This window comes from Melanerpes formicivorus, unplaced genomic scaffold (assembly GCF_026170545.1).
Source record: "Melanerpes formicivorus ecotype bairdi unplaced genomic scaffold, bMelFor1.0.p_v2 SCAF_19, whole genome shotgun sequence".
Lineage (NCBI taxonomy): Eukaryota > Metazoa > Chordata > Aves > Piciformes > Picidae > Melanerpes > Melanerpes formicivorus.
In genome coordinates, this window is record NW_027142371.1 from 2,011,240 (window position 1) to 2,039,181 (window position 27,942).

Sequence of the window (27,942 nt, forward strand, 5' to 3'; positions counted from 1 at the left end):
GCATACAGGCCCGGGGGGGTACGAGGCTCCCACCACCGCGGAGGACCCGTCCCGCTTCCTCAGCCCCCAGCAGGCCGACAGCCGCGGGGGTGAGGACCCGCTTCCCCCGGGCCCCCTCCCATCGGCGGGCCCGTCCCGCTCGCCGGCTGCGGGCGGCGATTGGCGGCGGCGCCGGGCGTGGGGCGGGGCGGCGCCCAGAGCGCCGGGCGGCAGCAGGTGGCTGCGCTCCGCACCGCTCGGTTCCGTGCTGCGCTCCCTCCTCGCCCTGCTTCACATCGTCCTGCCGCCTCACCGCGGCCCCCGCTGCAGCCAAGACGCCGCGGGCCGTGCTCCGAGTGAAGAATGGGGCGGCGAAGCTGGCCAAGCCGCCGGCGGCGGCGGCGGGCGAGGCCCCCGGCGGCGCCCCCGGATCCGGGCTCTTCATGGAGCGTTCGCAGAGCCGTCTCAGCCTCTCCGCCTCCTTCGAGGCCCTGGCCATCTACTTCCCCTGCATGAACAGCTTCGACGAGGAGGACGCGGGTACGGGGGGCAGCGGGTCTCGGTCACGGGTGGCGGTTGGGGTGTAGAAGGGGAAGGCGGGGGTGCTTGGAGTGCGGAGGGAGCCTCAGAGCAAGGGGGAGACCCAGGGGTGTCGGTGGGGCCGGGGTCAGGCTCTGCTTCCCGCTGGGTGTGGGTTCACCCACGGGTGCTGTGGGAGCAGTCGGGGGTCCAGGCTTGGGTGGTGTGGTGGGTGCGGGCAGCAGAAGGTGGGTCTGGGTTGTCGGGGGTCCCACTCTGCTGGCCGGTGGGTTCCCAGTGTGGGGTTTATGTAGGGCAGCGTGCCGGGTGCTGGAGGGTTTGTGCAGGGAAGCGAGAGCCTGCGGAGATAGAAGGGGGGAATTTATCCCTGACAAGGAGCCCCGCTCCTGGTCGGTGGCAGACCCGGGCTGTTTGCTGTGGCTCACGCTCCCATCCTGCGCTGGTGCCGAGCTGAGTAGGGTGGTGAAGGGCAGCACTCGGAGATGGTGCTGTTTTGCTGGGCGTTGTGTCCAGTCTGCCGCTGGCTTATCCACGGTGAGCTCTCAGGCTGATTGTTCCGTGGGGTTGTTAGCACCATGCTGCTTTCAGGCAGGGGGAAAAAAAGGGGTTCCATTGAGATGAGGGTGAAGTATGGCACAAAATACATACAAAAGCCTCTCAAGATGAGTGCCCACTGCATAAAGACCTCAGAGTGGTCATAAAATAAAACCAGGCGCCAAGAAGAGGGCTACTGGCAAGGAAAAGTAGGAAAGAAATGGGGTTGAATGGGAAAGGAAGGATGCTGGGTGCTGGAGAAGGTGCTGGGAGTAGAGGGCAGCACAGCAGCTGCGTGGGTAGGGAGGATGGGTGAGGAGTGGATGGTGAGCGGGGGACAGGCACTTGGTTCCCAGCAGCTCAGCCGTAGATGGGAGATGTCGTTCACAGTGCTAGGTGGGAGACGTTGTTCACGGTGCACCCTGTGCCGGGTACTGAACCTGTAGTGAACCTCCCGAGCGGCAGAGGAGGGGAGCTGGTACCTAGGGTGTGTTTCAGCACGGGCTGTCATGGTTGCATCCCTCAAAATGCCGGCATGCTCCTTTGTCTGGCAGCTCTTCCCAAGCTGTGGAGCTGCCAGCAGGAATCCATGGGTAAATCAGCCCGCTGCTGCTACACCTGCGATGTTGTTGTTGTTAAAGGCGTTGACGTAAGAAAAAATTCATCATCTGTGTGATTAACCGGGGGTTGTCATCAGCCTTGTGCAGGGGTGTCGGGCTGCAGCTTGTGTCCTCCACCACATGCATTTATCTCAGCTTGGTTCTCAAACGCTCGCCGATGATTTATTTGCACTTGGTGTTTGTCTGGAACGCTGGGAAGCATGCAGGGCAGCGACGGGAGCTTTGGGAAGTCTCGGCGCTGTTGCTTCAGGGATGATTGATGGCGAGACGCGCTGAGTAGAGAGCCCGACACAATGCCCAGAGCGGCGTTTCCTCGCCCGCTGCCCCGATCCCCGTTCTCTGAGCCAGGGGGATTTTTATTTCTAAGTGAATGCTTCCTCTTGCAGCCCTTTGAAAAGTGTTTTCTGCGCTGAGCTGGGTTTATTCACACTTCTGAATGCTCAGGCATGAATGTTAATAGGCTGCTCTTAATACGGTGCAAACACTTGTCTCTGAATTAAATCTATTATTAAGACCTCTTTCTCCAGCAGCTTATTAGTGGATCTTGCCTGCCTGAGTTACTCTCCTTAGTAAAGCTGCCTGGGGTAGCACTCGGGAGCTTGGGGACGTTGCAGCATTGCTCCTTGTTTTGTGCCTAAGAGTGTTCAGGCACGTATGAGGAAACAACAAGAACAAATGTGTACGGCTTGGCATCTTTGTGTTGAAACTACAAGTGTGTAATTTTCCCAAGAAAATCCTTTTTCATGAAAGAGAAGCAATAAAGGAAAGGCAGAAACTGTGCTGGACAAGGCTCTGTGCCGTTCAGACCCATGCATGCTCCTGAAATGGAGTGAGGCTCTGGCGGGTTTGGGTTGCAGTGTGATTCCTGTCGAAAAAATAGATCTTGATAGCTCATTCAGGGAGATGAATGCCGCACTTGTCCAAATGTTCTCCGCAGGAGATGGCAGAAAGAAGCCCGGAATTGATCCCAGGAGCGCTGACAAAGTAAACAATCCTGCTTCAAACAGACACATCATCCATTTTGTCTGAAGCGGAGAGCCACGTCTTTAAGAGAATAGTCGTCCTCTGGAGAAAAGAGGAGCTGAGACACGGCCAGGCTTGAAGGAAACAATGGTTTCCTCTGAAAAGAAAAAAGAGCCTCAGGAGAACTCAGATCTACAGACAGGAAAGGTTCTTGAGGGGTTTCATTGAGGTTTTTCATTTAGCTTACTGCAGAGGAGCGTAAAAGGAAATTTGCAGGAGTGCCTGTGCTAAGAGCTGTGGTGATGGTGACACTCAGCTAGCCACGTCTGGCTGATGCTAGCCTCTGGCTTCCAGCATTTCCCACTTTTCACTCTTGAAAAATGCTTTTACTTACAGAATACTTCCTTTATACTTCCTCTCTTGCTGTGGCTCTTTTGGCTTTTGCCATCCACCTTCTGGATGTTAAGTGAGAAGACTCTTACCTGCTGTGCCAGGAGAGGCTTAGGCTGGATGTTAGGAAGAAGTTCTTCATAGAAAGAGATTGGCCATTGGAATGTGCTGCCCAGGGAGGGGATGGAGTCACCATCACTGGAGGTGTTTAGGAAGATGGGGTGCTAGGTGCTATGGTTTAGTTGATCAGATGGTGTTGGATGATAGGTTGGACTCGATCTCAAAGGTCTTTTCCAACCTGGTTAATTCTATTCTACCTTCCACAGCTCTTCTACCTACCACACCAAGTGTGTTTGGGCTGGGTTCTTGGCTGTGAAGTGGATGCAGCTGATGCTGGCTTGAATCTTGGTGTGCAGAGGCAGGAGGCTGGTGTAGGCAGGGCAGTGATAGGACTTGGAGCAAGAAGCTGGATCTCTGTTGAATGTTTCTAGAAGTAGTGATCCCATAGTGAGGGTGACTGAGCTTCAGATGTGTTCTCTGGCAAATAAACCCACATGCCTGTCTCTCTAAAGCGGTGGTTGTGGATTTGCATTCCCTCCTCTGTTGTAATGCCCTTCACATCCCCCCAGCTGTGTGTGCAGAGAGGATACCCTGAGCAAATGCTGAGCTCTGCTCCCCCAGTAAGCTGCAGTGGGGCTTTGAAAGAAATTGCTCTCTGGCCTCAGTGGTGTGAGCACTCTGGGTTAATGGCTCTCTTGTTCTGGGTATGGTAACGCTGCTGCCCTTCCTGCTGGCTCAGTGCCTCTAGCTTTGCTCCACTGAGGTCCCCAGCACTGTCAGTGAAGTGAAGGATTTTTAAGCTGTGGTTATCATGATAACTGTTGGTTAAGCTTATGCAAATATCTGTCCTGAGCTCTTGATAATATTTCAGTTACTGAGAAGCAGACTAGCAAGAGGTGGGAGCCAGTCATGCATGTTTCTAGCAGTGTGAGTCTTCAGTCAGTGCCTGTTTTGAGTGGTGTGAGCACAAATCTTGGCTGTCCCAAGGCTCTGCTGTGTGCTCATCTTGGCTGGAATCAGCCCTTTGATGTAGTCATGTTTGCCAAGGACAAAAGCATGTGGGTTAATCATAGGGTGTGGAGGATCCATGGTGGCTGTGGGGATGTGCCTTGCAGGCAGCTTGTGAGTCCTGGGTGCAGTCCCAAACTAAAACTGTGGGATTGTGGAGTTGGGGTATGTGAAATCCACCTTGGAGTGACAGCAGCCTTGGCAGCGCCTTGCCCACTCCAGGGTGAGGGACATTCTTAAGGTGAAAGTGGATGTGTTTGCTGGCATGGAGGAGCACCAGCTCCCTCCACATGTGGAGTATAGGCTTTGGGGAAGTGGCTAAAGCAGAACAGGAGGTGAGGGTTTGGTAAGAGAGAACAGCAAATGAACTGTGTGCTAAACCCAGCAAGCTTTGGGCAAGAGAGAAGAGCTTGTTTTAGTAGCAGGGACAGTCATTTAATGGTGGTGGGCCTGAGGGGAGGTCTGAGCTGAGGACTGCTTCTGGTGCTGGCCTGAAGAGGTAAGAGTTTCCAGATAGGGGTACTACAGAGGAGAAAGACTGCCCTTAGAGCTAGACAGGTAGGGAAATGCTAAACATTGCTGAAGAGAATGGGATTTGCTTAAGCCTCTGTGCCTAAATGGTGGAATCCAGGAGCACTTCTCAGGCTTGAGTGTGTGCTCCAGCTGCCCTGTGGCTTCAGTGGGTGCGATGCAGTGATGCACCAGCTCCTTTCTGTTCATCCTGCCTCCTGCTTTTCTCGGGCAGAACGCTTGCACTGGCAGAGGGCATCTGGCCAGGATGCAGATTTGAATGCCTGGGAGAGGATAGCTGTGGGTCATATTGCAAAGGCAGCTACCCTGAAGTCCAGGTACAACTTAAGCATCTGTCTGTCAGGAACCTTATACCCATGCTGGTGTGGGGAGCAGGGATGCTTTGATCAGGAAGCTGGAATAAGGTACAGCGTAGCTGAGGGGCACGCAAGGGCTCGGTGGGTCAGAACACCAGCACAGGTGCTGTCCAGCTTGACAGACCTCTGCCCTGGCTGCAAGACAGCAGAATCAAACCATGTGTCAGCCAGCTGGAACCAAGTGTCTGGCAGAGAGAAAATGGTTTCCAAAGTCAAAATGTCTCCTGGATACTGACAGTCAGCCTTCCTCGTGTCAGCTGCTCGTTCAGAAGAGAGTTAGAGACAAAATCCAGCCTGGGCTGCTGCTTTCACACTCCCTCAAGTGCTGGCAGGTGCACTGTGTGACGATGGTCAATGGCTCAGATGAGAAGCTGAGTGAAATGTGCATTTAAATGGTTCTACCACTCCATTTAAAAGCTGGGCTGGAAGAATGTGCTGCGGACAGGCAGTTTAGTTTGGGAGACTCTTTTGCCTGGGTTTTCTCTCTTTTACTCCTCTGTAATTTAAAACATTAAACTTCTCTGGCATTTTAACCATTAAGGCATCACCAAGTTAGGCAGCCCCTCTGTGTGTGTTCATGCTTCTGTGGATATTTCTCAGTTGCAGCACTGTAGTGGGGTGGGGTGCAGAGGACTTCTGAAGGAAATGATGATCCTAATCTTTTTAACTGGTCCCTCTGTGTAGTTTTCAGGTGTATATGTATCACACATGTTAAGTCCCTTGGTGTCTGGTCTGGTTTTGCTTCATCCAGAGTTCCCTTTGAAGGTTTTTAAAGGCTTTGGCCAGCTCTGTTAGCTGTTTCTGGGGTAGGTGCCTGTGCTCAGGTGGCACACAGAGGACAAGGGAAATGATTCGTGCACCTAGAATGTGAATTATTTGTGATATTAGTCTTTTTCAAATGAAATGATAGTGCCTCCCTGTAACCCTGCAGAGAGAGAGACTCTAGGGCTCATCTGGCAATGTGTTACCCTAGGGATGCTGCAGGACCAATCTGAGTCTGGCTTGGCATCTACAAGGAGGTACAGAGTTTGCCTGTGGCCTGATCCCTGCTGTGCACCCTGCCAGCTCCCTTGGCTGCTGTGGGAGGCAGTGACAGCCATGGCTTTGCTGCCTCCTTGCACAGAAAGAGGTGCATCCTAGGCTGTGGGTAATCCTAGTGATTGTAAGAAATGCCTCTCTCCCTGCTGGGCACATTCTAGTTCCAGGTGAGTGAGTGTGTGGTTCATGGAGGGATTAACATGAAGTAACAAATGAGAACAGTTTTAGAAGGGCCGCTCTCAGTGTTTAATCAGAGGAAAGTGTATGAAACAGACCAATATCTAGACCAAGGTGCCTTGGGTGAGACCTGCAGAGGTTGGTGATCTCCCAGTCAGGAGTTAATCCAGACCATAAAGGTCTTATTCTTACACAGTGGATGCAGGGCAGAGCTGAATGAGCTGCACTGTTCCTTGTGTCCCCTGTGTGCTGAAGGCAGCTTTCTGCTCTCTGGATCTGTTGCCTGCATGTGGGATCAACAGACTTGCAGTTGTAGAGGACAGGTTTTGCCTTCTCCTGTGGCTGTGAGAGAGCAGAGCAGGAGCCCTCTGAATGAGTCAGCACTAGGAGCAAGGGATTTGAAAGCTCATCCTCATTCGTGCCGCTCTTGGTGTTGCAGCCGCATGTGAGAGCCGTGGTCCTCGGCCAGGGTCCTGCTGTGCCTGTTGAAATGCGCAGCAGAATGGCAGTCTCTGGCCCAGGGAGCTTGCAGTTTGTGGCAAAACCTGGCAGATGGGTAGGGTTGGACAGGTGGGAGAGCGCAGGGAAGGCTGACGTGGTATCGGTCAGCGCTCAGCATGGTGCTCAGCCTTCCTGGGGCACCAGCTGCCGCTCCTGTCTCCCATGGGGCACCTTGGCAGTTCTCCAGCATGTCCCAACCTGGAGCATCCACTTGTGCCTTGTGCTGGCTGTAGGCTAAGGAATGGGTTTAAATGGTGTGGGATGGGTTAGGAGAGAAGTAGCAGCTAGCCCTGGGGTCTCAAGTGCTGCGCTATAGTCACAGAACCAACCAGGTTGGAAAAGACCTCAGAGACCTGCTGTGGCCAGCAGGAGCAGGGAGGTCATTCTGCCCCTGTGCTCAGCACTGGTTGAGCTACACCTTGAGTCCTGTGTCCAGTTCTGGGCCCCTCAGTTTAGGAAACATGTTGAGTTTCTGGAACGTGTGCAGAGAAGGGCAAGAAAGCTGGGGAGGGGTCTGGAGCACAGCCCTGTGAGGAGAGGCTGAGGGAGCTGGGGTTGCTTAGCCTGGAGAAGAGGAGGCTCAGGGGAGACCTTCTTGCTCTCTACAACTACTTGAAGGGAGGTTGTAGCCAGGTGGGGGTTGGTCTCTTCTCCCAGGCAGTCAGCACCAGAACAAGAGGACACAGTCTCAAGCTGCACCAGGGGGGGTTTAGATGGGCTGTTAGGAAGAAATTTTTCCCAGGAAGAGAGATTGGCCATTGGAATGTGCTGCCCAGGGAGGTAGTGGAATCACCATCACTGGAGGTGTTTAGGAAGAGCCTGGATGGGGTGCTTGGTGCCATGGTTTAGTTGATTAGATGGTGTCGGGTGATAGGTTGGACTTGATGGTCTTCAAGGTCTTTTCCAACCCGGTTTATTCTATCAAGTCCAACCTACTGCCTATTACCTAACACCTCATGACAACTCAACTTGGTGATCATCTGGGTGTGGATTTACAAGGGAGTGGTCCATGGTATCTCCGTGGCACAGTGCTGTGCCCCCAGCACTGCTTATTGCAGCACATGCTCCGAGTCATGGCAAAGCACAATATTGGCTCCTTCCCTGAAAGGTGGCTGCATCTGGCCTGGTTGTAGGTGTTCAGAGGATGATGTGATGTGCCAGCCATGCATACAGGAGCTGCAGAGGGCTGGTTAGACATGACCCCTGCCAGCCACAGGGCAAAGACTCTCTTCTTTTGCTGTCAGCTGACTTCCACATAAGAGAGCCTGTCCCTGGAAAGCTTTCTGTCGAGGAGAGGCTGCATCTATTTCATGTGAAGTTAATTCACATGCAAGATTTATTAATTCAAAAGCACTCTGCTCTCCAGGCTAAAAAAAAAAAAATGATAATATTATCTTTACTCTGTCAGATTCCTGTGTCAGGAGAAGTTGTGAAACGCTGTAACTACTTTGCTTTAGCATTTCTGTTTGACAGAACATGTGTATCTGCTTTGTGGAGGGGAGAATTAAGTTTGATTGGAGTAGTGGTTTTGAGCAATAATTTATCTGTGCCATTATTTTCTGCAGCCCTCTCTGCTCACATCTGAGTGCCTCTGGTTAAGATGATAAATGTGGATCTTTTAATTTAGGAAGTGGTCTGCAGGTTGCTGATGTGTTTGTGTGGGGCAGGCAGGCCTGGCGTGTGTAGGCTTCTCGGCTCTGCCATCTCCTCTTCCTCACAGACAGCTGTCATGAAGTGCTGCTAATGCATTTGAATAAGAGTCTCTGGACTCCTGCAGAACTGCTCAGTACCATTTGCATATCACAGGATTAACCAGGTTGGAAAAGACCTTTGAGATCATCAAGTCCAACCTATCACTCAGCACCATCTAATCAACTAAACCATGGCACCGAGTGCCTCAGCCAGCCTTTTGTTAAATGCTTCCAGGGACAGTGACTCCACCACCTCCCCAGGCAGCCCCTTCCAATGGCAAATCTTTCTTTCTGGGAAGAATTTCTTCCTAACATCCAGTCTAAACCTCCCCTGGTGCAGCTTGAGACTGTGTCCTCTTGTTCTGGTGCTGGGAGCCTGGGAGAAGAGAATAGAATAGAATTAACCAGGTTGGAAGAGACCTTTGAGATCAAGTCCAACCTATCACCCAACACCACCTAATCAACTAAACCATGGCACCAAGTGCCTCATCCAGTTTCTTCCTAAACCAATCTCCACCTGGCTACAACCTCCCTTCAGGTAGTGATCCTGCCCAGCCTGGCAGCTCCCCTTGCTGAAGTGCACAAGGAAGCTTTTAACAGACAGGGTTCCATAAATCACCCTGACTCAACACGTGCTGTCTGCCAGCCTGAGCACCAGCCTGCACGCCTGCTTTCACCACTGCCTGCCCTGCTTTCCAGGGCACAGTTTGCAATGCTCCTTCACACAATCAGCCAGGTTGGAGCAGACCTCCGAGCTCACCGAGTCCAACCAATCACCTAACCCTAACTAATCGACTAGACCATGGCACCAAGTGCCTCATCCAGGCTCTTTAAAACGCCTCCAGGGGCCTTGACCCCACCACCTCCCTGGGCAGCACATTCCCATGGCCAGTCTCTTTCTGGGAAGAGCTTCTTGCTAAGATCAAGCCCAAACTTCCCCCTGCACATTTTGAGACTGAGTCCTCTTGTTCTGGTGCTGGCTGCCTGGGAGAAGAGACCAATCCCCACCTGGCTACAACCTCCCTTCAGGGAGTTGTAGAGAGCTAGAAGGTCTCCCCTGAGTCTCCTTTTCTCCAAGCTAAGCAACCCCAGCTCCCTCAGCCTCTCCTCACAGGGCTGTGCTCCAAACCCCTCACAGCTTTGTTGCCCTTCTCTGGACACCTTCCAGCATCTCAACATCTTTCCTAAACTGAGGAGCCCAGAACTGGACACAGGAGTCAAGGTGTGGCCTAACCAGTGCTGAGCACAGGGCACAATGACTTCCCTGCTCCTGCTGGCCACACTGTTCCTGATGCAGGCCAGGATGGCATTGGCCTTCTTGACCACCTGGGCACACTGCTGCCTCATGTTCAGCTGCTGTCAAGCAGTACCTCCAGGTCTCTTTCTGCCTTGCTACTCTCCAGCCATTCTGACCCCAGCCTGTAGCACTGCCTGGGGTTGTTGTGGCCTAAATGCAGAACCTGGCACTTAGATGTGTTAAATCTCATGCCCTTGGGCTCTGCCCATCTGTCCAGCCTGTCAAGGTCCCTGTGCAGAGCTCTTCTGCCCTCTAACAGATCAACTCCTGCCCCCAGCTTGGTGTCATCTTCAGATTTACTGATGATGGCCTCAATCTCTTTTTCCAGATTATCAATAAAGATATTGAACAGGATGGGGCCCAACCCTGATCCCTGGGGGACACCACTAGTTTGTCATAAAATTTAGTTTAAATCTTCATGGAAATTAAGCAGCTTACTCTTGTCTTGCTCCGAGCAATGTGGGGAAACAAGTGATGGCTGCTGTCCTCAAGGCAGCTCCTCCCGTCACAGAACTGCTCCCCAGGGAGCAGCCACAATCACAACATTCGTGTCTCTCTCCTTTTCTTTTCTGGACCAAAGAAACCTGATTGCACCTTTTGCACAGAGCAGTTTTCCAGGCATCAGGTTGGCCTCAGGATCTTGCAGGAGGAGTTGTGTGGACGGTGCTGTGGCTGCTGCCTGCCATGCTGCTGTACCGAGGGACAGCTCCTTGCGAGAGTCTCCCCACTCCTGGCTGGCATTCAGGGTGTGATCTGTGCCAAGTTCCAGATCATTCTCTGCTGCCTGGCTACTTGTTCCCTGTCTGACAATTGTGCATGGAATGTTTTCAGCCCTCTGCAGTTCCTGTTTCCCACACGTGCCTGTATTGAATTGCGCTGTATTGATCCGCCGGGAGGAGCTGCTTTGTCCCGTTGTGATCGGTCTCACTTCTCTCTGCTGTTTAGCAAGACCTGTGCTGCTGGGATGTTTGTGGGAATGAGAGGTGGGCTGAATGACCCTGGTGAGGTGCTTCATCCTCTGGCTTCCAGGAATCCTGCAGCATTTTGGGGATGAATTTGGCAGTAGGAGATGCTCTGTATCTGAGGGTCCAAGGGTGAAGTGCAGTGTCCTTGAAAACCTTTGCTTCCAGTGCAGCTGCAGTGACCTGGTTTTTTTGTGCTTTTTTTTTTTTTCTTATCCCAGGCAGCTTCTTATTGCCTCATTTTGCAATAGAATAGAATTAACCAGGTTGGAAAAGACCTCAGAGATCATAGAATCCAGCCTACCACCCAACACCATCTAATCAACTAAACCATGGCACCAAGCACCCCATCCAGTCTTTTCCTAAACACTTCCAGTGGTGGTCACTCCACCACCTCCCTGGGCAGCACATTCCAATGGCCAATCTCTCTCTCTGGGAAGAACTTCTTCCTAACATCCAGCCTGAGGCTCCCCTGGTGCAGCTTGAGACTGTGTCCTCTTGTTCTGGTGCTGGGTGCCTGGGAGAAGAGACCAACCCCCACCTGGCTACAACCTCCCTTCAGGGAGTTGGAGAGAGCAAGAAGGTCTCCCCTGAGCCTCCTCTTCTGCAGGCTAAGCAACCCCAGCTCCCTCAGCCTCTCCTCACAGGGCTGTGCTCCAGACCCCTCCCCAGCTTTGTTGCCCTTCTCTGGACACCTTCAAGAGTCTCAATGTCTTTCTTAAACTGAGAGGCCCAGAACTGGACACAGGACTCAAGGTGTGTCCTAACCAGTGCTGAGCACAGGGCACAATGACTTCCCTGCTCCTGCTGGCCACGCTGTTCCTGATGCATTCCAGGATGCCATTGGTCTTCTTGGCCACCTGGGCACACTGCAGGCTCATGTTCAGCTGCTGTCAAGCAGTACCCCCAGGTCCCTTTCTGCCTGGCTGCTCTCCAGCCGCTCTGCCCCCAGCTTGTAGCACTGCATGGGGCTATTGTGGCCAATGCTCAGTTCCAGGGACTGCTGAGGTGTCGCTCCCAGTCAGTAGCCAGAATAAGGATAATTGAGGTTAACAATGCTGCATGTTGGTGACAGACTGGCTTTAAGAGGCTCTGGTCAGCCTCCTTAAGGAACACATGATTATGGCCCTGCCTGGAGCTTGGGTCCAGCAGATGAGCTCTTGGTGGGGTCAGGCCTGCAGCATGCCCCTCCTTGGCAAGGCAGCAGCAGTGTCACTGGGGGCCAGGGGTGTGTGGGCACAGCCTGCCCCTCGCGCGGCCCCACAGGCGCCGCGGACCAGCCTGACGTTTCCCAGGGGTGTTGGACTTGTGCCAGCTGCCCACCAGCACGCTGTGTATTTACAGCTAGCAGGGGAATGTATCCTGCCACGTGGATGGAAAACATGTTAACTGTGCTGCAGCCAAGATGTCTAAGAAGGCTCTTTCTGGTTTTTTTTTTTTTGTGGAAATCCAGCTCCTCGTTTAGCACTTCTCAGCATCCTGGAAAGAGTGTGTGGGTGGGTGGCTTTTTCCTTTCTTTCTACTATTTACCTTGCCTTTCTTGTAGTTGCTGTGTGACATCACAGCCCTGGTGGAGTCAGGGAGAACTACTTGATTCAGGATTTTAAGGTTGCTGCTTCCTGCCCGTGTTTGGAGCTCCATCAGATCAAGAAGGCTTTTCCCTCCTTCCTGATGCCTGTGAAGGCTTCAGCTGCTGTAGTCAGTTCAGTTTTGGATGGTGGTGTCATGGCAGAGCAGACCCAGCAGCTTCCTTTGTCTCTTGGGTTCAGTTCCTGGTGTCACCCCTCTGGCTGAAGCCCTGCTACCTGCTGTAAAACCTCCCTGGTGGCCCATGGGGCCGCAGCAGCTGCTCTGCAGCAGTTCTGCAGAGCCTTTTCACCTTTCTTTCTTGGGCTCCTCAATTTAAGAAGGACATTGGGACTCTTGAACATATCCAGAGAAGGGCAACGAGGCTGGGGAGAGGCCTTGAGCACAGCCCTATGAGGAGAGGCTGAGGGAGCTGGGGTTGTTTAGCCTGGAGAAGAGGAGGCTCAGGGGAGATCTCATTGGTGTCTACAACTCCCTGAAGGGAGGTTGTAGCCAGGTGGGGGTTGGTCTCTTCTCACAGGCAACCAGCACCAGAACAAGAGGACACAGTCTCAAGCTGCACCAGAGGAAGTTTAGGCTTGAGGTGATGAGAGAGTTCTTCACAGAGAGAGTTGTTAGCTGTTGGAATGTGCTGCCCAGAGAGGTGGTGGAGTCACCATCCCTGGAGGTGTTCAAGAGGGGATTGGATGTGGCACTTGGAGCCATGGTTTAGTAGTCATGAGGTGTTGGGTGATAGGTTGTACTTGATAATCTTTGAGGTCTTTTCCAACCTTATTGATTCTGTGATTCTAGTAGTTTAAATTTATGGTGAAGGTAGATGGTGGCTGAGACAACTTCTGAGGCTTTTTCCTCTTGCCCCATTTCCCCCCAAACCAGGAAGAAAGGCAGGAATTGCTGTTACAACTCAGAATCACAGAAACATTCAGGTTGGAAAAGACCCTCAGGATCACCAAGTCCAACCATTGACCCTGCTCTTCAAGGTTCACCCCTAAACCATATCTCCAAGCACCGCATCCAAGCCAGCTTTAAGCACATCCAGGGTTGGTGACTCCACCACCTCCCTGAGCAGCACATCCCAATGTCTGGTCACTCTTTCCATGGAAAAGTGTTTCTTAATGTCCAGTCTAAACTTCCCCAGTTGCAGCTTGAGGCTGTTCCCCCTTGTTCTATCACTAGTTACCTGTGAGAAGAGACCTGTGAGATGTCCCTGGTCATGGGCAGAAGGCACCACCCAACGAGCCTCTTGCCTGTGAGGAAGCAAAGGTGAAATATTGGATGGCTGTGCCTGGTGCCAGGGAGAGGAGGGAGCCTCAGAAGCAGGGAGCTTCCTTAACCCTACTCTACAAGGCTCACCCCTAAACCATATTCCCAAGTACCACATCCCAACCACCTTTAAACACATCCAGGGTTGGTGACTCCACCACCTCCCTGGGCAGCACATCCCAATCCCTGACCACTTGTGCTGTGAAATGATTTTTCCTAATGCCCAGTCCATGCATGTTTCAGTGGTGATTTTGATATATCCTGTTCAAACCTTACACCACTTAGTGTGGCTTGGTCCCTGTACATCTGCCTCTGTGGATCATGTGGTCCATAGTCAGGTCCCCTCCACATCTGGGATTTTTGTTTCAGTGCAAGAAAATGTGAGCAGGTTAGATGGTGATCCTTGATGTGCCCTGAGGTAAAAACAAGCTTTCTGCAAGGAACATGGCTTTGACAAGAGTCTGTGTGTGTTCTGAGTATTGGATATGCCAAGTTGGGCATTTTTAAAATGCTTGAGAGTTTTCAGTCTCTTTTGTTTGAAAGTGAGTGGCTGCCTTCAGTAGTTCAGAACGTTGCCCTGCAGGTGTGGGGCTGAGACTCTGCTGCACTGCTCATGCAGAGCCAGCTGGAGCAGGCTGGCCTTTGGGTTCTGTAGTTCAGGTAAGCCAGATTGGGGTTGTTTAGCCTGCAGAAGAGGAGACTCAGGGGAGACCTTATTGCTCTCTACAACTACCTGAAGGGAGGTTGTAGCCAGGTGGGGGTCGGTCTCTTCTCCCAGGCAGCCAACACCAGAACAAGAGGACACAGTCTCAAGGTGTGCAGGGGGAAGTTTGGGCTTGATCTTAGCAAGAAGCTCTTCCCAGAAAGAGACTGGCCATGGGAATGTGCTGCCCAGGGAGGTGGTGGGGTCAAGGCCCCTGGAGGTGTTTAAAAAAGCCTGGATGAGGCACTTGGTTCCATGGTCTAGTTGATTAGTTAGGGTTAGGTGATTGGTTGGACTCGATGAGCTCGGAGGTCTGCTCCAACCTGGCTGATTGTGTGAAGGAGCATTGCAAACTGTGCCCTGGAATGCAGGGCAGGCAGTGGGGAAAGCAGGCGTGCAGGCTGGTGCTCAGGCTGGCAGAGAGCACGTGTTGAGTCAGGGTGATTTATGGAACCCTGTCTGTTAAAAGCTTCCTTGTGCACTTCAGCAAGGGGAGCTGCCAGGCTGGGCAGGATCCAGTGCCCAGGCAGCCTGAACTGGCCACGACTGCAGCCATAGCCACGGCCAGAGGCTCGCTGCCGCTTGGAGAGCGGTGTCGAAGCGTTGGGCAGTGTGAGGACATTGCCATGACAACGTCAGCACCCCATGGCACCTTCCTGAGCTGTGGTGTCACTGCCTGCTGCTGCTGTACTTCCTCCATCTGGGCCTCGGCATGCCGTGGTGCTGATCCATATGGATCTCTTCTGTGACTGTGCCTAGATACGTGGCTGAGGGTGGGAGAGATGCTCTGGGCTTTTTTGGGTGCCTTAAAGAAGGCCAAGTATTCCTTCTCTTAGCACAGCAGCTCTTGTAGTCCAGCCCCAGAGCTCCTGGGTTTGCTTTGTGCTGTGCTGCAGAGGCAGCTTTCCCTCCAAGCTGGGACAGCTCAGTGCCATGGCTGCACCTGCATTCCACCACACAGCTCTTTGCCAGGTGGCTCTCCCATGGCTTGGCTCATGGAGACACTTCAGCCTTGTTCTGGGTCCCACCCTTTCAGCCTGGGGGAGGCTCATTGCTGATGTCTACCTGCCTCTTGGCAGTGATCTACTTCCTCCTCCTCCTCCCCCCTCCTTTCATAGTTTCATAGCATCAGTCAGGGTTGGAAGGGAACACAAGGATCAGCTAGTTCCAACCCCCCTGCCATGGGCAGGGACACCCCACACTAGATCAGCCTGGCCAGAGTCTCAGCCAGCCTGGGCTTAAACACCTCCAGGCATGGGGCCTCAACCACCTCCCTGGACAACCCATTCCAGGGTCTCACCACTCTCATGGTGAAGAACCTCCTCCTCACATCCAGCCTGAATCTCCCCACCTCCAGCTTCAATCCATTCCCCCTAGTCCTATCACTACCTGAGATCCTGAGAAGTCCTTCCCCAGCCTTCCTGTAGCCCCCTTCAGATACTGGAAGGCCACAATTAGGTCAACTCAGAGCCTTCTCTTCTCCAGACTGAACAGCCCCAACTCCTTCAGTCTGTCCTCATAGGAGAGGTGCTCCAGCCCTCTCATCATCCTCGTGTCTCTTCTCTGGACACCTTCCAGCACCTCCACATCCCTCTTGTAATAGGGGCTCCAGAACTGGAGGCAGTACTCCAGGTGGGGTCTCACCAGGGCTGAGTAGAGGGGGAGGATCACCTCCCTCGACCTACTAGCCACACTTCTCCTGATGCAGCCCAGGATCTGATTGGCTTTGTGGGCTGCAAGTGCACATTGCAGCCCACAAAGAGTTGCAAGAGTTGTTGGCTGCTCCAGACACTGCAGAGCATGGGGCTGGTTTGGGACAGCAGTCTGAGGTCTGTGGGTAGAGTTTCATCCACAGCTGACTCCTGGTTTCATTTCTGACTCCATCAGTGGTTTTGGTCTGCTTGTAAATATTTCAGTTCCTGCTGTCATCTCTGCAGTAACAAGGTCCCACTAGGATTTTCAGTGCTCTCCCTGTGGTGGTTCCCCCCCCTCCCTCCTTCTCTTTCTGTATTTCTGTGTTTCTACCAGGTGACATACTCCAAAATTAGCATCATGTTTTTTTTTCTCACTGTACAGCCAACACATGTTTATTGACTCCTTTCCCTTGGCATAGAGAAAGCTGTTCTCAGTATTTTCTTGATGAACTAGAGCTTTGACAAATAATAATGAAGAGGTTTTCTGTACAGCCCTTCCACCAGTGCACATTTTTCACTTCTGCTTGGTGCTTCGTAAGAGCAGCAGTAGAGATCTTGGTTTAGTTATCACATGTGAGTAGGTTATGAGAACTGCATGGTAGAGGGACAGCCACTTTAACTAGGCAGGCAGGTCATTCTGCCCCTGTACTCGGCACTGGTTAGGCCATACCTTGAGTCCTGTGTCCAGTTCTGGGCCCTTCAGTTTAGGAAGGAGGTTGACTTGCTGGAAAGTGTCCAGAGAAGGGCAACGAAGTTGGTGAGGGGTCTGGAGCACAGCCCTGTGAGGAGAGGCTGAGGGAGCTGGGGTTGCTTAGCCTGGAGAAGAGGAGGCTCAGGGGAGACCTTCTTGCTCTCTCCAGCTCCCTGAAGGGAGGTTGTAGCCAGGTGGGGGTTGATCTCTTCTCCCAGGCAACCAGCACCAGAACAAGAGGACACAGTCTCAAGCTGCGCCAGGGGAGGTTCAGACTGGATGTTAGGAAGAAATTCTAAACAGAGAGAGTGATTGTCCGTTGGAAGGGGCTGCCCTGGTGGAGTCACCATCATTGGAGGTGTTTAGGAGGAGACTGGATTGGGTGCTTGGTTGCATGGTTTAGTTGATTAGGTGGTGTTGGATGATAGGTTGGACGTGATGATCTCAAAGGTCTTTTCCAGCCTGGTTTGGTCTATTCTATTCTACCTAGTGTGCACAAGCAACCCAGGCATGTGTGTGCAGCAGTGCTGTAGTGGAAAGGGATCATAGTGGCCAGCCCTGGTGCTTGTGCTTTTCAACATCTGGCCTAAAGCATTTTGCTTGAAGGGACTACAAGGCTAAATGTGAGGCTTGAGAAAGTGCAGGCTGAAGCTAGGGGAAGGAGTAGAGCTTGGCTTTTGGTTGTACCTGCTCCTCAGGATCCATTTCTGGACTGTTTCACAGAGTCACCAAGGTAGGAAGAGACCTCAAAGATGATCAAGTCCAACCTGTCACCACAGACCTCATGACGAAACCATGGCACCAAGTGCCACATCCAATCCCCTCTTGAGCCCCTCACAACAGTAATTTTCACCTTTCCTCCCCTTTTGCCCAGGGCTCTGCTTTGAACCATGCCAGAGCCATCTTTCTATAAAAACCTGGTTTTCATCTGTTTCCACTGAATTCCTGACTTATGCCTAGGAACAGAAGCAGACCTGTCTGCTCTGTCTCTGCAGCAACACTTTTACTGCTCCTGGACAGGAGGCAGCTACTTCATCCTAAACTCAGTTTTCCCCCCAGGCTCAACCCAAGCCAAGTGCCTCTAAACCTGGCCTTGTGTCAGCCCTGTCACAATGTTTTTCTGTTCCTGCCTGCATTCCTGCTAGAGAGCTCTAAGGAATGGTCAGCTGAGGCAAAATTTGGCTTGCTGCTCCGTGAATAATACCAGGCACGTTCTCCACAGTCCCTTCTAGTTGGTGAATTGGACTCTGCTTGTACAGCCTGTTCACTGCAGCCATCTGCTGCAGAGCGACAGCGAGCTTGTGGGACGGATTGACTGGGAACATCAGGAAGTCTTATTTCAGGCCATGCATTTTGTTTCACTTCCTGACAGCCAGAAAACTTGTTTATTTCCTAAACCACCTTTCCTCCTACAGCCTGAAGTCTGGGATTTCAAAGATCACCTGTGCAGGGTACTAGTCAGATGAGAAATGCTTTGGGTGGGGGGAGTGAATTGTGAAACAGTGACAGCAGAACGACCTGGAACGTTCAAAGTACTCATTCATCATGCTAAAAACATTCACTGGTCGTTCCCCAGGCTTCTGGCAGTTTTGTGAAGAATGTGCTTTTATGTAGGAGCTGCCCAATGCAAAAGTGCTCTGCAGGTGTCAGTAACACAGATTAAAGCAGCATTTGGCCTCTGATAGTTAGTAAATGGCTTGGAAACAGAGTTCCTCCTGCTCTGATGCTGAACTGTTCTGTCAGGAGAGTGTCTCTGTGATGCTGTGAGAAGGCTGAGAATTTCAGGTGGGAAAAAACCCTCAGGATCACCAAGTCCAACCAATGGCCCTACTCTACATGGTTCACCCTAAACCCTATCCCCAAGCACCACATCCAAACCAGCTGGAGCAGAGGAGCAGACTGACCTTTGGGTTCTGTAGTTCAGGTAACCCAAGCTGGGGTTGTTTAGCCTGGAGAAGAGGAGGCTCAGGGGAGACCTTCTTGCCCTCTCCAACTCCCTGAAGGGAGGTTGTAGCCAGGTGGGGGTTGGTCTCTTCTCCCAGGCAACCAGCACCAGAACAAGAGGACACAGCCTCAAGCTGCACCAGGGGAGGTTCAGGCTGGATGTTAGGAAGTAGTTCTTCATAGAGAGATTGGCCATTGGAATGTGCTGCCCAGGGAGGTGGTGGAGTCCCCATCACTGGAAGTGTTTAAGAAGAGACTGCATGAGGCCCTTGGTGCCATGGTTGACTTGATTAGATGGTGTTGGGTGATGGGTTGGACTTGATGATCTCTGAGGTCTTTTCCAACCTGGCTAATTCTGTATTCTGACCTTATCATTATTTTCCCTTTACATCCAATGGTAATTTATTTACATTCTTCCACTTTTACTCAAAATCTGTGGAAAATTTCCTGGGCATCACTCTGAAACTGCCACACCTGCACTTTCCAGCTCTTGCAGTCATCAGGTTGGAGAGGAAACTGCAGTCCAAAGCAAACCTTCTCACACTGACTGATGGAAGTGATCCGATAGTCAACCTGTTCTCCCTGGGATGTTCCTGCCTGGAGATAGTTCTTCAGGCCTGCAGGTGTTCAGTCCACTGAGGCTGTGGTGCAGAAAGGGGGAAAGAGCTGGCAAAACTAGGGCAGACTTGGTTTATATTTAACAGTGTTCTATTTTGACTTGACAACCAAGCTATCGAACACCTACAAGTTTGCAACTGTGATTCACTCGGAAGCTTGCATGGCTGATGTCACGTTGTATTAATAGCTGCAGGATTGTAGCTGCTTTTAGCGGGGGCGGGGTTCATTACCAGCCTTTACAGACACACTGCCAAGAGCTTGGAAACCTGAAAAGATGAGGTGTGTGTGTAACAAGGGGGTTGTGTGTGGAGGAACCTCCCCCTGCTGCCAAATGTGCTTGCAAGGCAGTCCTTGTGGGTTTGATGCATAAAGTCTCAGAGAATCACAGGATCTTAGGGGCTGGAAGGGACCTTGAAAGATCCTCCAGTCCAACCCCCCTGCCAGAGCAGGGTCACCTGTACCAGGTCACACAGGAATGTATCACCGAATCACCAAGGTTGGAGGAGACCTCAAAGATCATCAAGTCCAACCTGTCACCACAGACCTCATGACTAAGCCATGGCACCAAGTGCCACATCCAAGCCCCTCATGAACACCTCCAGGGATGGGGACTCCACCACCTCCCTGGGCAGCCCATTCCAATGGCTAACAACTCTCTCAGTGAAGAACTTCCTCCTCACCTCCAGCCTAAACTTCCCCTGGTGCAGCCTGAGACTGTGTCCTCTTGTTCTGGTGCTGGTTGCCTGGGAGAAGAGACCAACCCCCTCCTGGCCACAACCTCCCTTCAGGTAGTTGTACAGACCAATGAGGTCTTCCCTGAGCCTCTTCTTCTCCAGGCTGAGCAATCCCAGCTCCCTCAGCTTCTCGTAGGGCTTGTGCTCGAGGCCTCTCCTCAGCCTCATTGTCCTTCTCTGGACACATTCAAGTATCCAGGCAGGTTTTGAATATCTCCAGAGAGGGAGACTCCCCCACCACCCTGGGCAGCCTGTTCCAGGTCTCTGTCACCCTCACAGGGGAAAAAAAATTCCTTCTGTTTCCATGGAACTTCCTCTGCCTTGACTTCCACCACTGCCCCTTGTGCTGGCATTGGGCAGCACCCAGCAGAGCCTGGCTCCAGCCTCTGGGCACATAAACATTATAAACATTAATGCGTTCGCTCCTCAATGTCCTTCTCTCCAAGCTAAAGAGCTTTCAGCTCCTGCAGTCTCCCCTCCTAAGGAAGATGTTTCTCTCCCCTAATCATTTTTGTGGCTCTGTGCTGGACTCTTCCAAGCAGTTCCCTGAGGTCCTTCTTGAGCTGAGGGGCCCAGAACTGGACACAATACTCCAGATGTGGCCTCACCAGGGCAGGGTAGAGGGGGAGGAGGACCTACTAACCACAGCCCTTCTAATCCACCCCAGGATGGCATTGGCCTTCATGGCCCCAAGAGCATGTTCTTCATTGCTTTCACTACATCTTGCTGACAGCACTGACCCACACTCCAAGTCAATTAGGAGCTGCAGTTCTGATGGGGTGTTACAGTTTTAAGACTGACTTCTTAATTGTAAATAAAGTTTTCCAGGGGATTTGAGTCTAGAGATGGGCAGCCTTAGGGGCTGGAAGCAGAACAATGCAAGATGAATTTATCTCATCCCATTGCACTGCTGAATATCTTCTATTCTGCAGCACAAACTTCTTTGCCCTCTCTCTGGGGCAGCTGCTGCTGCTGCTTGGCTTCTTGCTTTGCTGTTCTGCATCTGACCTTGCATGCTGCCTGACTAATCCTCTTGTTTGGGCTAAGGTACAGCAGGGTAGAGATAGCTGGCTGCCTATACACTGCCCTCTGGACCTTTGGATTCCAGAGTGGGGTGAGAGAGCTGATTTATACTACAGGAGGGGATTATGTTGGTGTTGAACTCTAAGGTTGTGTGAGTATATTTTTGTGTCTGTTTATTGCCTTTTCTACTTTTATGTTTAGTCTGCTTTTGTAAATGGAATTTCACTTCACTTCCCAAACTCTGAGTGGGGTAAATTTGCTCCTTGGGCTAAGTGGAGTCCCCATCACTGGAGGTGTTTAGGAAGAGCCTGGATGGGGTGCTGGGTGCCATGGTTTAGCTGATTAGATGGTGTTGGGTGATAGGTTGGACTTGATGGTCTCAAAGGTCTTTTCCAACCTGGTTTATTCTATTCTAAGTTTCCAAATTATTGGGGTGCATTGTGTGTGTGTGTGTCCAATCCTAACCTATGACATGAGTTTCTTTGGGAGTTACTGTGGGCACAGCAGTTTCCTTGGTAAGGAGAAGCTACCCAACCAGTTCCTGCCTGGTGCTGATGCTGTTCAAGAAGGTGTTTGGGCCTTCATTTTGCTTGAACATTTTGGCTTATCAGGCAGTGTTGTTGTGACAAACCATGCTGGGATGGTACTCTGAGCTGCACCAAGTGTGTGAAGGTCAGCTCCCCTTTGAGCCTTGCACTCTGCTCAGGGTGGGCTGGTAGTCAGTGCCAAGGAGGTTGGCATGGATGAGGTGGAAGTGAGCTGTGGAGTTGGACTTGTGGCTGGGAGTAAATCTGTGGATGTTTGGGCTGAGATTTCTAATGCTCCAGGTCCTTCTGGGTGCTCATCCCTCTCTCCTTACAGCAGCCAGTCATCTACTTCCCTCAGGTTCTTTTTTCCCTTCTTTCTCCAGAACTGGATGCAGTACTCCAGGTGGGGTCTCACCAGAGCTCCCCCTTTACTCAGCTCTGGTGAGACCCAACCTGGAGTGCTGCCTCCAGTTCTGGAGCCCCTATTACAAGTGGGATCTGGAGGTGCTGGAAGGTGTCCAGAGAAGAGACACGAGGATGAGCAGAGGGCTGGAGCACCTCTCCTGTGAGGACAGACTGAAGGAGTTGGGGCTGTTCAGTCTGCAGAAGAGAAGGCTCCCAGGTGACCTCATTGTGGCCTTCCAGTATCTGAACGGGGCTACAGGAAGGCTGGGGAGGGACTGCTCAGGATCTTAGGTAGTGATAGGACTAGGGGGAATGGAATGAAGCTGGAGGTGGGGAGATTGAGGCTGGAGGTGAGGAGGAAGTTCTTCCCCATGAGAGTGGTGAAGCCCTGGAATGGGTTGTCCAGGGAGGTGGTTGAGGCCCCATCCCTGGAGGTGTTTAAGCCCAGGCTGGCTGAGGCTCTGGCCAGGCTGATCTAGTGTGGGGTGTCCCTGCCCATGGCAGGGGGGTTGGAACTAGCTGATCCTTGTGGTCCCTTCCAACCCTGACTGATACTATGATATAGCAGTACCTTTTCTCTGCCTTTTGGCCATGAATAATGCAGCTGTGTTCAAGTTTTGAGGTGGTGTCTGCTCTGCCTCACTCATTTATCACCCATTTTTGGTGCCTGCCATGTGCATGTGAGGTTGCTTATGCTAACCTGTGACTCTCAGGCTGGTCTCGCGTGCTGGCTTCTGGAGACACAAAGCCTCCTGAGACCAGCAGGAGTGGCTGGCTCAGGATTCACTAAAGCTGCAAATAACAGTCCTTTTGAAAACAGCCCTGCCCAGAAAGGCAGCAGGATTCCTGCTTTTGAGAAGGTGCCAGTCCCAGGCAGTTTCCCCATTCTCATTGCTCTCTTTTAGAAGGGCAGCTGTTGTTTTGAGGTACGCCATGAAATGGTCTTTCACCCTTCCTCCCCTAAGGTTATAAGTAGCTGTCCAGCTAATGAAGTGCAGTTGATCATCTTCCAGGAACAATGTTTGTCCTTTAATTGTTGCCAATAGCAAAGGACTTCTTGGGCACATCACACACCCCTGGCTCAGCACCCCTGTGGTGGGACAGCCCCTGGCAGCAGAGGAGTGCAAGGAGCAGGAGAGTGGGGTTGAAAAAAGAGGTGAAAGTAAGTGGAAGGATTTGAAAAGGATTAGGAGAGGAAACCACAAAGTGGTAGTTAAATGGTGCATGATTAATGAGTACAGGAGGAAAAGGTTGACTGAATGTCCTGGCTGTGCTGGCTGCCTATCAGTACTAGAAAAGGTTTTCCAGGAGGCTCCAGAAGGGGACTGACATCAGCACTGCAGCTGGCAGGTTTGGACACCTTCCTTAGGGTTGGCTTAGAGCAAGGTGAGCATCCCCAGAGTTGCATTCCTGGTTGATTTGGGGACCTGAGATTGGTCTGCCATCTTTAATATTAGTGATCAGCATCAAAATATTGGTCACCCAATACTGACAAGCTGTGAGAGGATGTGTTCCTCTTCTGAACCTTGGTGCAGATGGGGGTGTCACAGCTGTCTGAAGCCCCCCTGGCAGTTCATGGCTCTTTGGAGCTGAAGGAAATGATATCTGTACTAGAACTGTTAGTGCTCTGAATGTGGCTGGTGTATGCAAAAAGAGTCTGAAGAAGCTGCACCTTCCACAGTGCTTAGAGGGGTAAGTAGGAGCTGCTCTTGGTAACGTCAAATTGTTCTGTGTCACTCTGGCTCAATACCAACTTTGTCCTGTATTATTTAACCTGGGATGGACTTTTCCCCCTCTCTTTCTTTGTTTAGTTGGTTTTTTATCACTGCATCTTACAATTCTGATTTTCAAGAAGGTCCTGAATTCCCCCTTGTGTTTAGCATATCTGCTGGTGAGGGCTTGGAGCACAGGCTGGGTCTTCTGTCTGTTGTATCTGTGTCTCTTTAGGATCAGTGTTTGCATCATTCCAAGCCATGCTTTACCTTTGGTCCGGGTTTACAGCCATTCTCACACCTGCTTTCTTGTGTCTTAGAGGAAACTAAGTCCTATGCTGTGTTTTAAAGTTCAAGGTTTAAAAATGTTATCAGTATGAAACATTCTGTCACTGTGGGGCACATCAGAGAATTGTCAGGGTTGGAAGGAACCTCAAGGCTCAGCTAGTTCCAACCCCTCTGCCATGGGCAGGGACACCTCACACCACATCAGGTTGCTCACAGCCACATCCAGCCTGGCCTTAACCTCCAGGGATGAGGTTTCCACCATCTCCCTGGGCAACCTGTGCCAGTCTCTTACTGCCCTCATGGTGGAGAACTTCTTCCTAACATCCAATCTGAATCTCCCCATTTCTAGTTTTGCTTCATTCCCCCCCCAGCCCTATCACTCCCTGACACCCTAAAAAGTCCCTCCCCAGCTTTCTTGTAGACCTCCTTAAGATCCTGGAAGGCCACAGTTAGGTCTCCTCCTTCTCCTCTCCAGACTGAACAGCCCCAACTCTCTCAGGCTGTCTCTGTAGGAGAGGTGCTCCAGCCCTCTGATCATCCCTGTGGGCCTGAGAAGTGGATTTATGTTGTACACTGCTTTACAACTTGGATCTCTGCAAGTAGTTCTGTGTTTGGCCACAAATGTAGAAGCAGAAAAGACTTTCTTTAATGCAACTGCTGTTTTATTTATAATGCATTCAATGTGAGAATCTTACCCCTGCAATGTAGCAGCCTGTGGAGGGTGCTTTGGATTTTCAGCAGGTTGGATTTGGAAGAATTCAGTTCTCTCCTGGATGTCTGTGCCCAGGCTGCACTGAAGTGGGTGCTAACGGGAACAGCCAGCTGTGAAAGGAGAAGAGTAGGTCCCAAGGACTGGCTCATGTGCAGGACATTTCAGCTGACTCATATGCAGGGCTTGTCATATAATTTGAGTCTGGGTGGAGGAGAGATCAGTAAGTGGCTTACTGTCATCTGCTGGGCGTCAGGAGTTGATCAGCCAGGGATGGCCAGAAGACCAGTGAGAGTCCTCCAGTGAGACTTGTGAGTTATTACTAGTTTTATCTTCTTGTGCCCTGCCTTGCCTACAGAGGAGGTGACAGAGTGTTAATAGGCTTTTAATCCTCATGTGGAGAATGCTTCCTGCTGATCTGGGATGTTCTAGGAAGTGGACAGCATAGAGATGAGCAGGCAGGACCACAATCTACCACCCTCAGGAGAAGGAGCTCCAACCTCCTGAGCTGAAATATTGGATGTTAAGTAGAGCAATGCCACAACTGCCCTGCTGGGGCTGAGTGTTGGGGCAATGGCACCACTGCCTTGGCAAGGACAAGGGCGATGCAGCTCTGCAGCCCCCTAACGCTAGCCCAGCGTGGGTGACTGCTTGGTAACTCCTGGCTCCGGTGGGTGGAGATGGGGAAATGATTGTACAGAAGTGTCAAAGTGATTGCAGAGGGCCAGCACCTCATTGAGATGATTGCTGCCACTGCTTGTGTGTTTTTAAGGAGGGGATGAGGTGGTGCTTCCTCTTCCAGGCTTCCACTGGCCTGACAGTGAAAGTGCCACAAGGGGAATTGGGCTCTGTGTTCAGCAGCTCCCAGCTTCTAGAATTTAGTTTGTCTCTGAGCACTGAATTGCTTTGAGTTCAATAATTCATCTCCCTCCAACTGCTTTATTGTCATTTGATTTGTTAATGAGTTGGCTGGGACAGCTGTCCTGATGCTGCACCACAGCAAAGAGACTCCAAGGCTGATGTGAGCACAGCCTGCCCAGGCTGGCAGGCTGTGTGTGAGTGGTGTCCCTGTGGCTGGCCCCGGTGGGGACAGTGTGCAGAGCAGATGGGGTGTGCCAGAACTGCAAACTCTAGCTGTGGTCTGGCCACCACTATCCCTTTCAAACACTCATCTTGTGTCTCTCTTGCTGGAGAAGAACTTCAGATCATGCTTTTTCAGAGTCCAGAAGTGGACTCTGGTGGTTGGGGCAATCCCAAGCACTCATACAGGCTGAGCAGGGACTGGTTTGAGAGCAGCCCTGAAGTAAAGGACTTGGGGATGCTGGTGGATGAGAAGCTCAACAGGAGCCAGCAGTGAGCACCTGCAGCCCAGAAAGCCAAGAAGAGCCTGGGCTGCAGCAAGAGAAGGAGGGCCAGCAGGTTGAGGGAGTGAATCTCCCCTTCTGCTCTGGTGAGACCCCACCTGGAGCACTGTGTCCAGTTCTGTTCTCTATTACAGAAAGGATCTGGAGGTGCTGGAACATATCCAGAGCAGGGCCATGAAGAGGAGCAGAGGGCTGGAGCTGCTCTGCTATAGAGACAGACTGAGGGAGTTGGGGTTGTGCAGTCTGGAGAAGAGAAGGCTCTGAGGAGACCTTCTTGTGGCCTTCCAGGATCTGAAGGGGGCTCCAAGAAAGCTGGGGAGGGACTTTGGAGGGTGTCAGGGAGTGATAGGACTGGGGGGGTGGGGGGTGGAACAAAACTAGAAATAGGTAGATTCAGGTTGGATGTTAGGAAGAAGTTGTTGCCCATGAGGGTGGTGAGAGCCTGGCACAGGTTGCCCAGGGAGGTAGTGGAAGCCTCAACCCTGGAGGTGTTTGCAGCCAGGCTGGATGTGGCTGTGAGCAACCTGCTGTAGTGTGAGGTGTCCCTGGCCATGGCAGGGGGGTTGGAGCTGGATGATCCTTGAGGTCCCTTCCAACCCTGACAATTCTGTGGTTCTATGAGTTGGGTAATTGCAGAGCAGCATGCCAAAGGTCACTGTCCTCTCTGGTATTATTAGAGCTGGAGGAGGACTGCCAGAAGGTATTGATTACTTGGTGAAAATAAACCCTTCCAGCTTCTTTGGTCCTTATTCATTATTGCTTTTTATCTCTGCATCCTGCAAACATTTCAGAGGGTGGATTTGTTTGCTGGAAGATCAAAACAAAATGTTGACAGCTACTGGTGCCAATTTGTATCCTCCTGTGTGGGCGACATCAGAGGAGTTTGTGCAGTGCTCTGGAAAGTCTTTCTGAGCCTGGAACTGTTGTGTGAGTAAAGCATCCAAGTGACCAGGTAGAGATAGCACACTGAGCATCAAAGATGTGGGGAGAATTTCTTTGAGGCTTATATAGAATACTAGAGTGGTTTGGGTTGGAAGGGACCTTAAAGATCCTCCAGTTCCAACCCCCCTGCTGTGGGCAGGGACACCTCTCGCTAGACCAGGCTGCTCAATGCTGCATCCAGCCTGGCTTTGAACACCTCCAGTGTTGGAGTTTCACCTCCAGCAGCTTTTATGTACTTCCTAAAGTTGTATTTTAGCTTTGTTTAGTGAAGAGTTGAGTTGAGTACAAGCAGAGTCTTGCAGGGTGTGGTGGGTGCTGTTGAGAGAACTGGGGCTGGCTGGTGGGAAGGGCTTGCTGCCCTTTCTAGTTCACCTCACAGTGATGGTTTACAGCCTCTCTTATACCTCACTGTGGAAAACAAATTACCACACTTTGCATTCATTTAAGTATCTGTGTAAAGGAGGGGGGGCTGCTGAGAGGGAAAGCTGTGTTATGCAGCAGCAAAGTACAGGAGGAAGTCACTTAGCTGTCGCAGAACATACAGGGAGACAACTGTTGTGTAATGTTCAGAACGACCAAGCCTGGCTTGGTAAAGTGATATTTGGGGAGAAGAGGTACAGCAGGAGGACACTGAAGTGTGGCTTACAGGAAAGCAGAAAGAGGTACTAGTTATTTGTGCATCCAGAGGACAAAACTTCAGTGGTGACTTGCCAGATCAAGTGTGGCTTTAGGGTTCGCTCTGAGATGTGCAGTCCTAGCAGAAGCAAAAGATGTCATCTTTCTCCAAATAGGCCAAGGCACAGACCTCCAAACATCTGCAGATGTGACTTGGAAACTGCTTCAGCAGTGGGACTAAAGACAGGTTTTGTGGGACTGCAAAGTGCATTCTGCGTGTGTCAGGCTCGCAAATGGATTCACTTTGGTTGTCACAAGTCCTCATCCTCTTCATTTCCAACCTTGAGGTTTCCCCAGATGAGGGTTTGGGTAAATGGGGAGTTTTGAAGCAAATGCTGGTGACTGCACTTGGAATTCTGTGGTGCTGTGGGGACTGGCATGTCATGGAGCAAAGGGCACATCTTGTCAGAGCTGTA

At 51.6% G+C, this 27,942-nt stretch overlaps 1 protein-coding gene across 1 annotated transcript in view; it reads left to right on the forward strand.

Annotated features, from left to right (window-relative positions):
* The first annotated feature begins 258 nt into the window (after nt 1–258).
* Nucleotides 259–27,942, forward strand: part of RIMS4 (regulating synaptic membrane exocytosis 4) — a 76,179-nt gene continuing 48,495 nt past the window's right edge. The window contains exon 1 of the mRNA XM_068149780.1: nt 259–519. Coding sequence (XP_068005881.1) covers nt 423–519 — 97 coding nt within the window. The 5' untranslated portion in view covers nt 259–422. The remainder of the gene's footprint in view (nt 520–27,942) is intronic.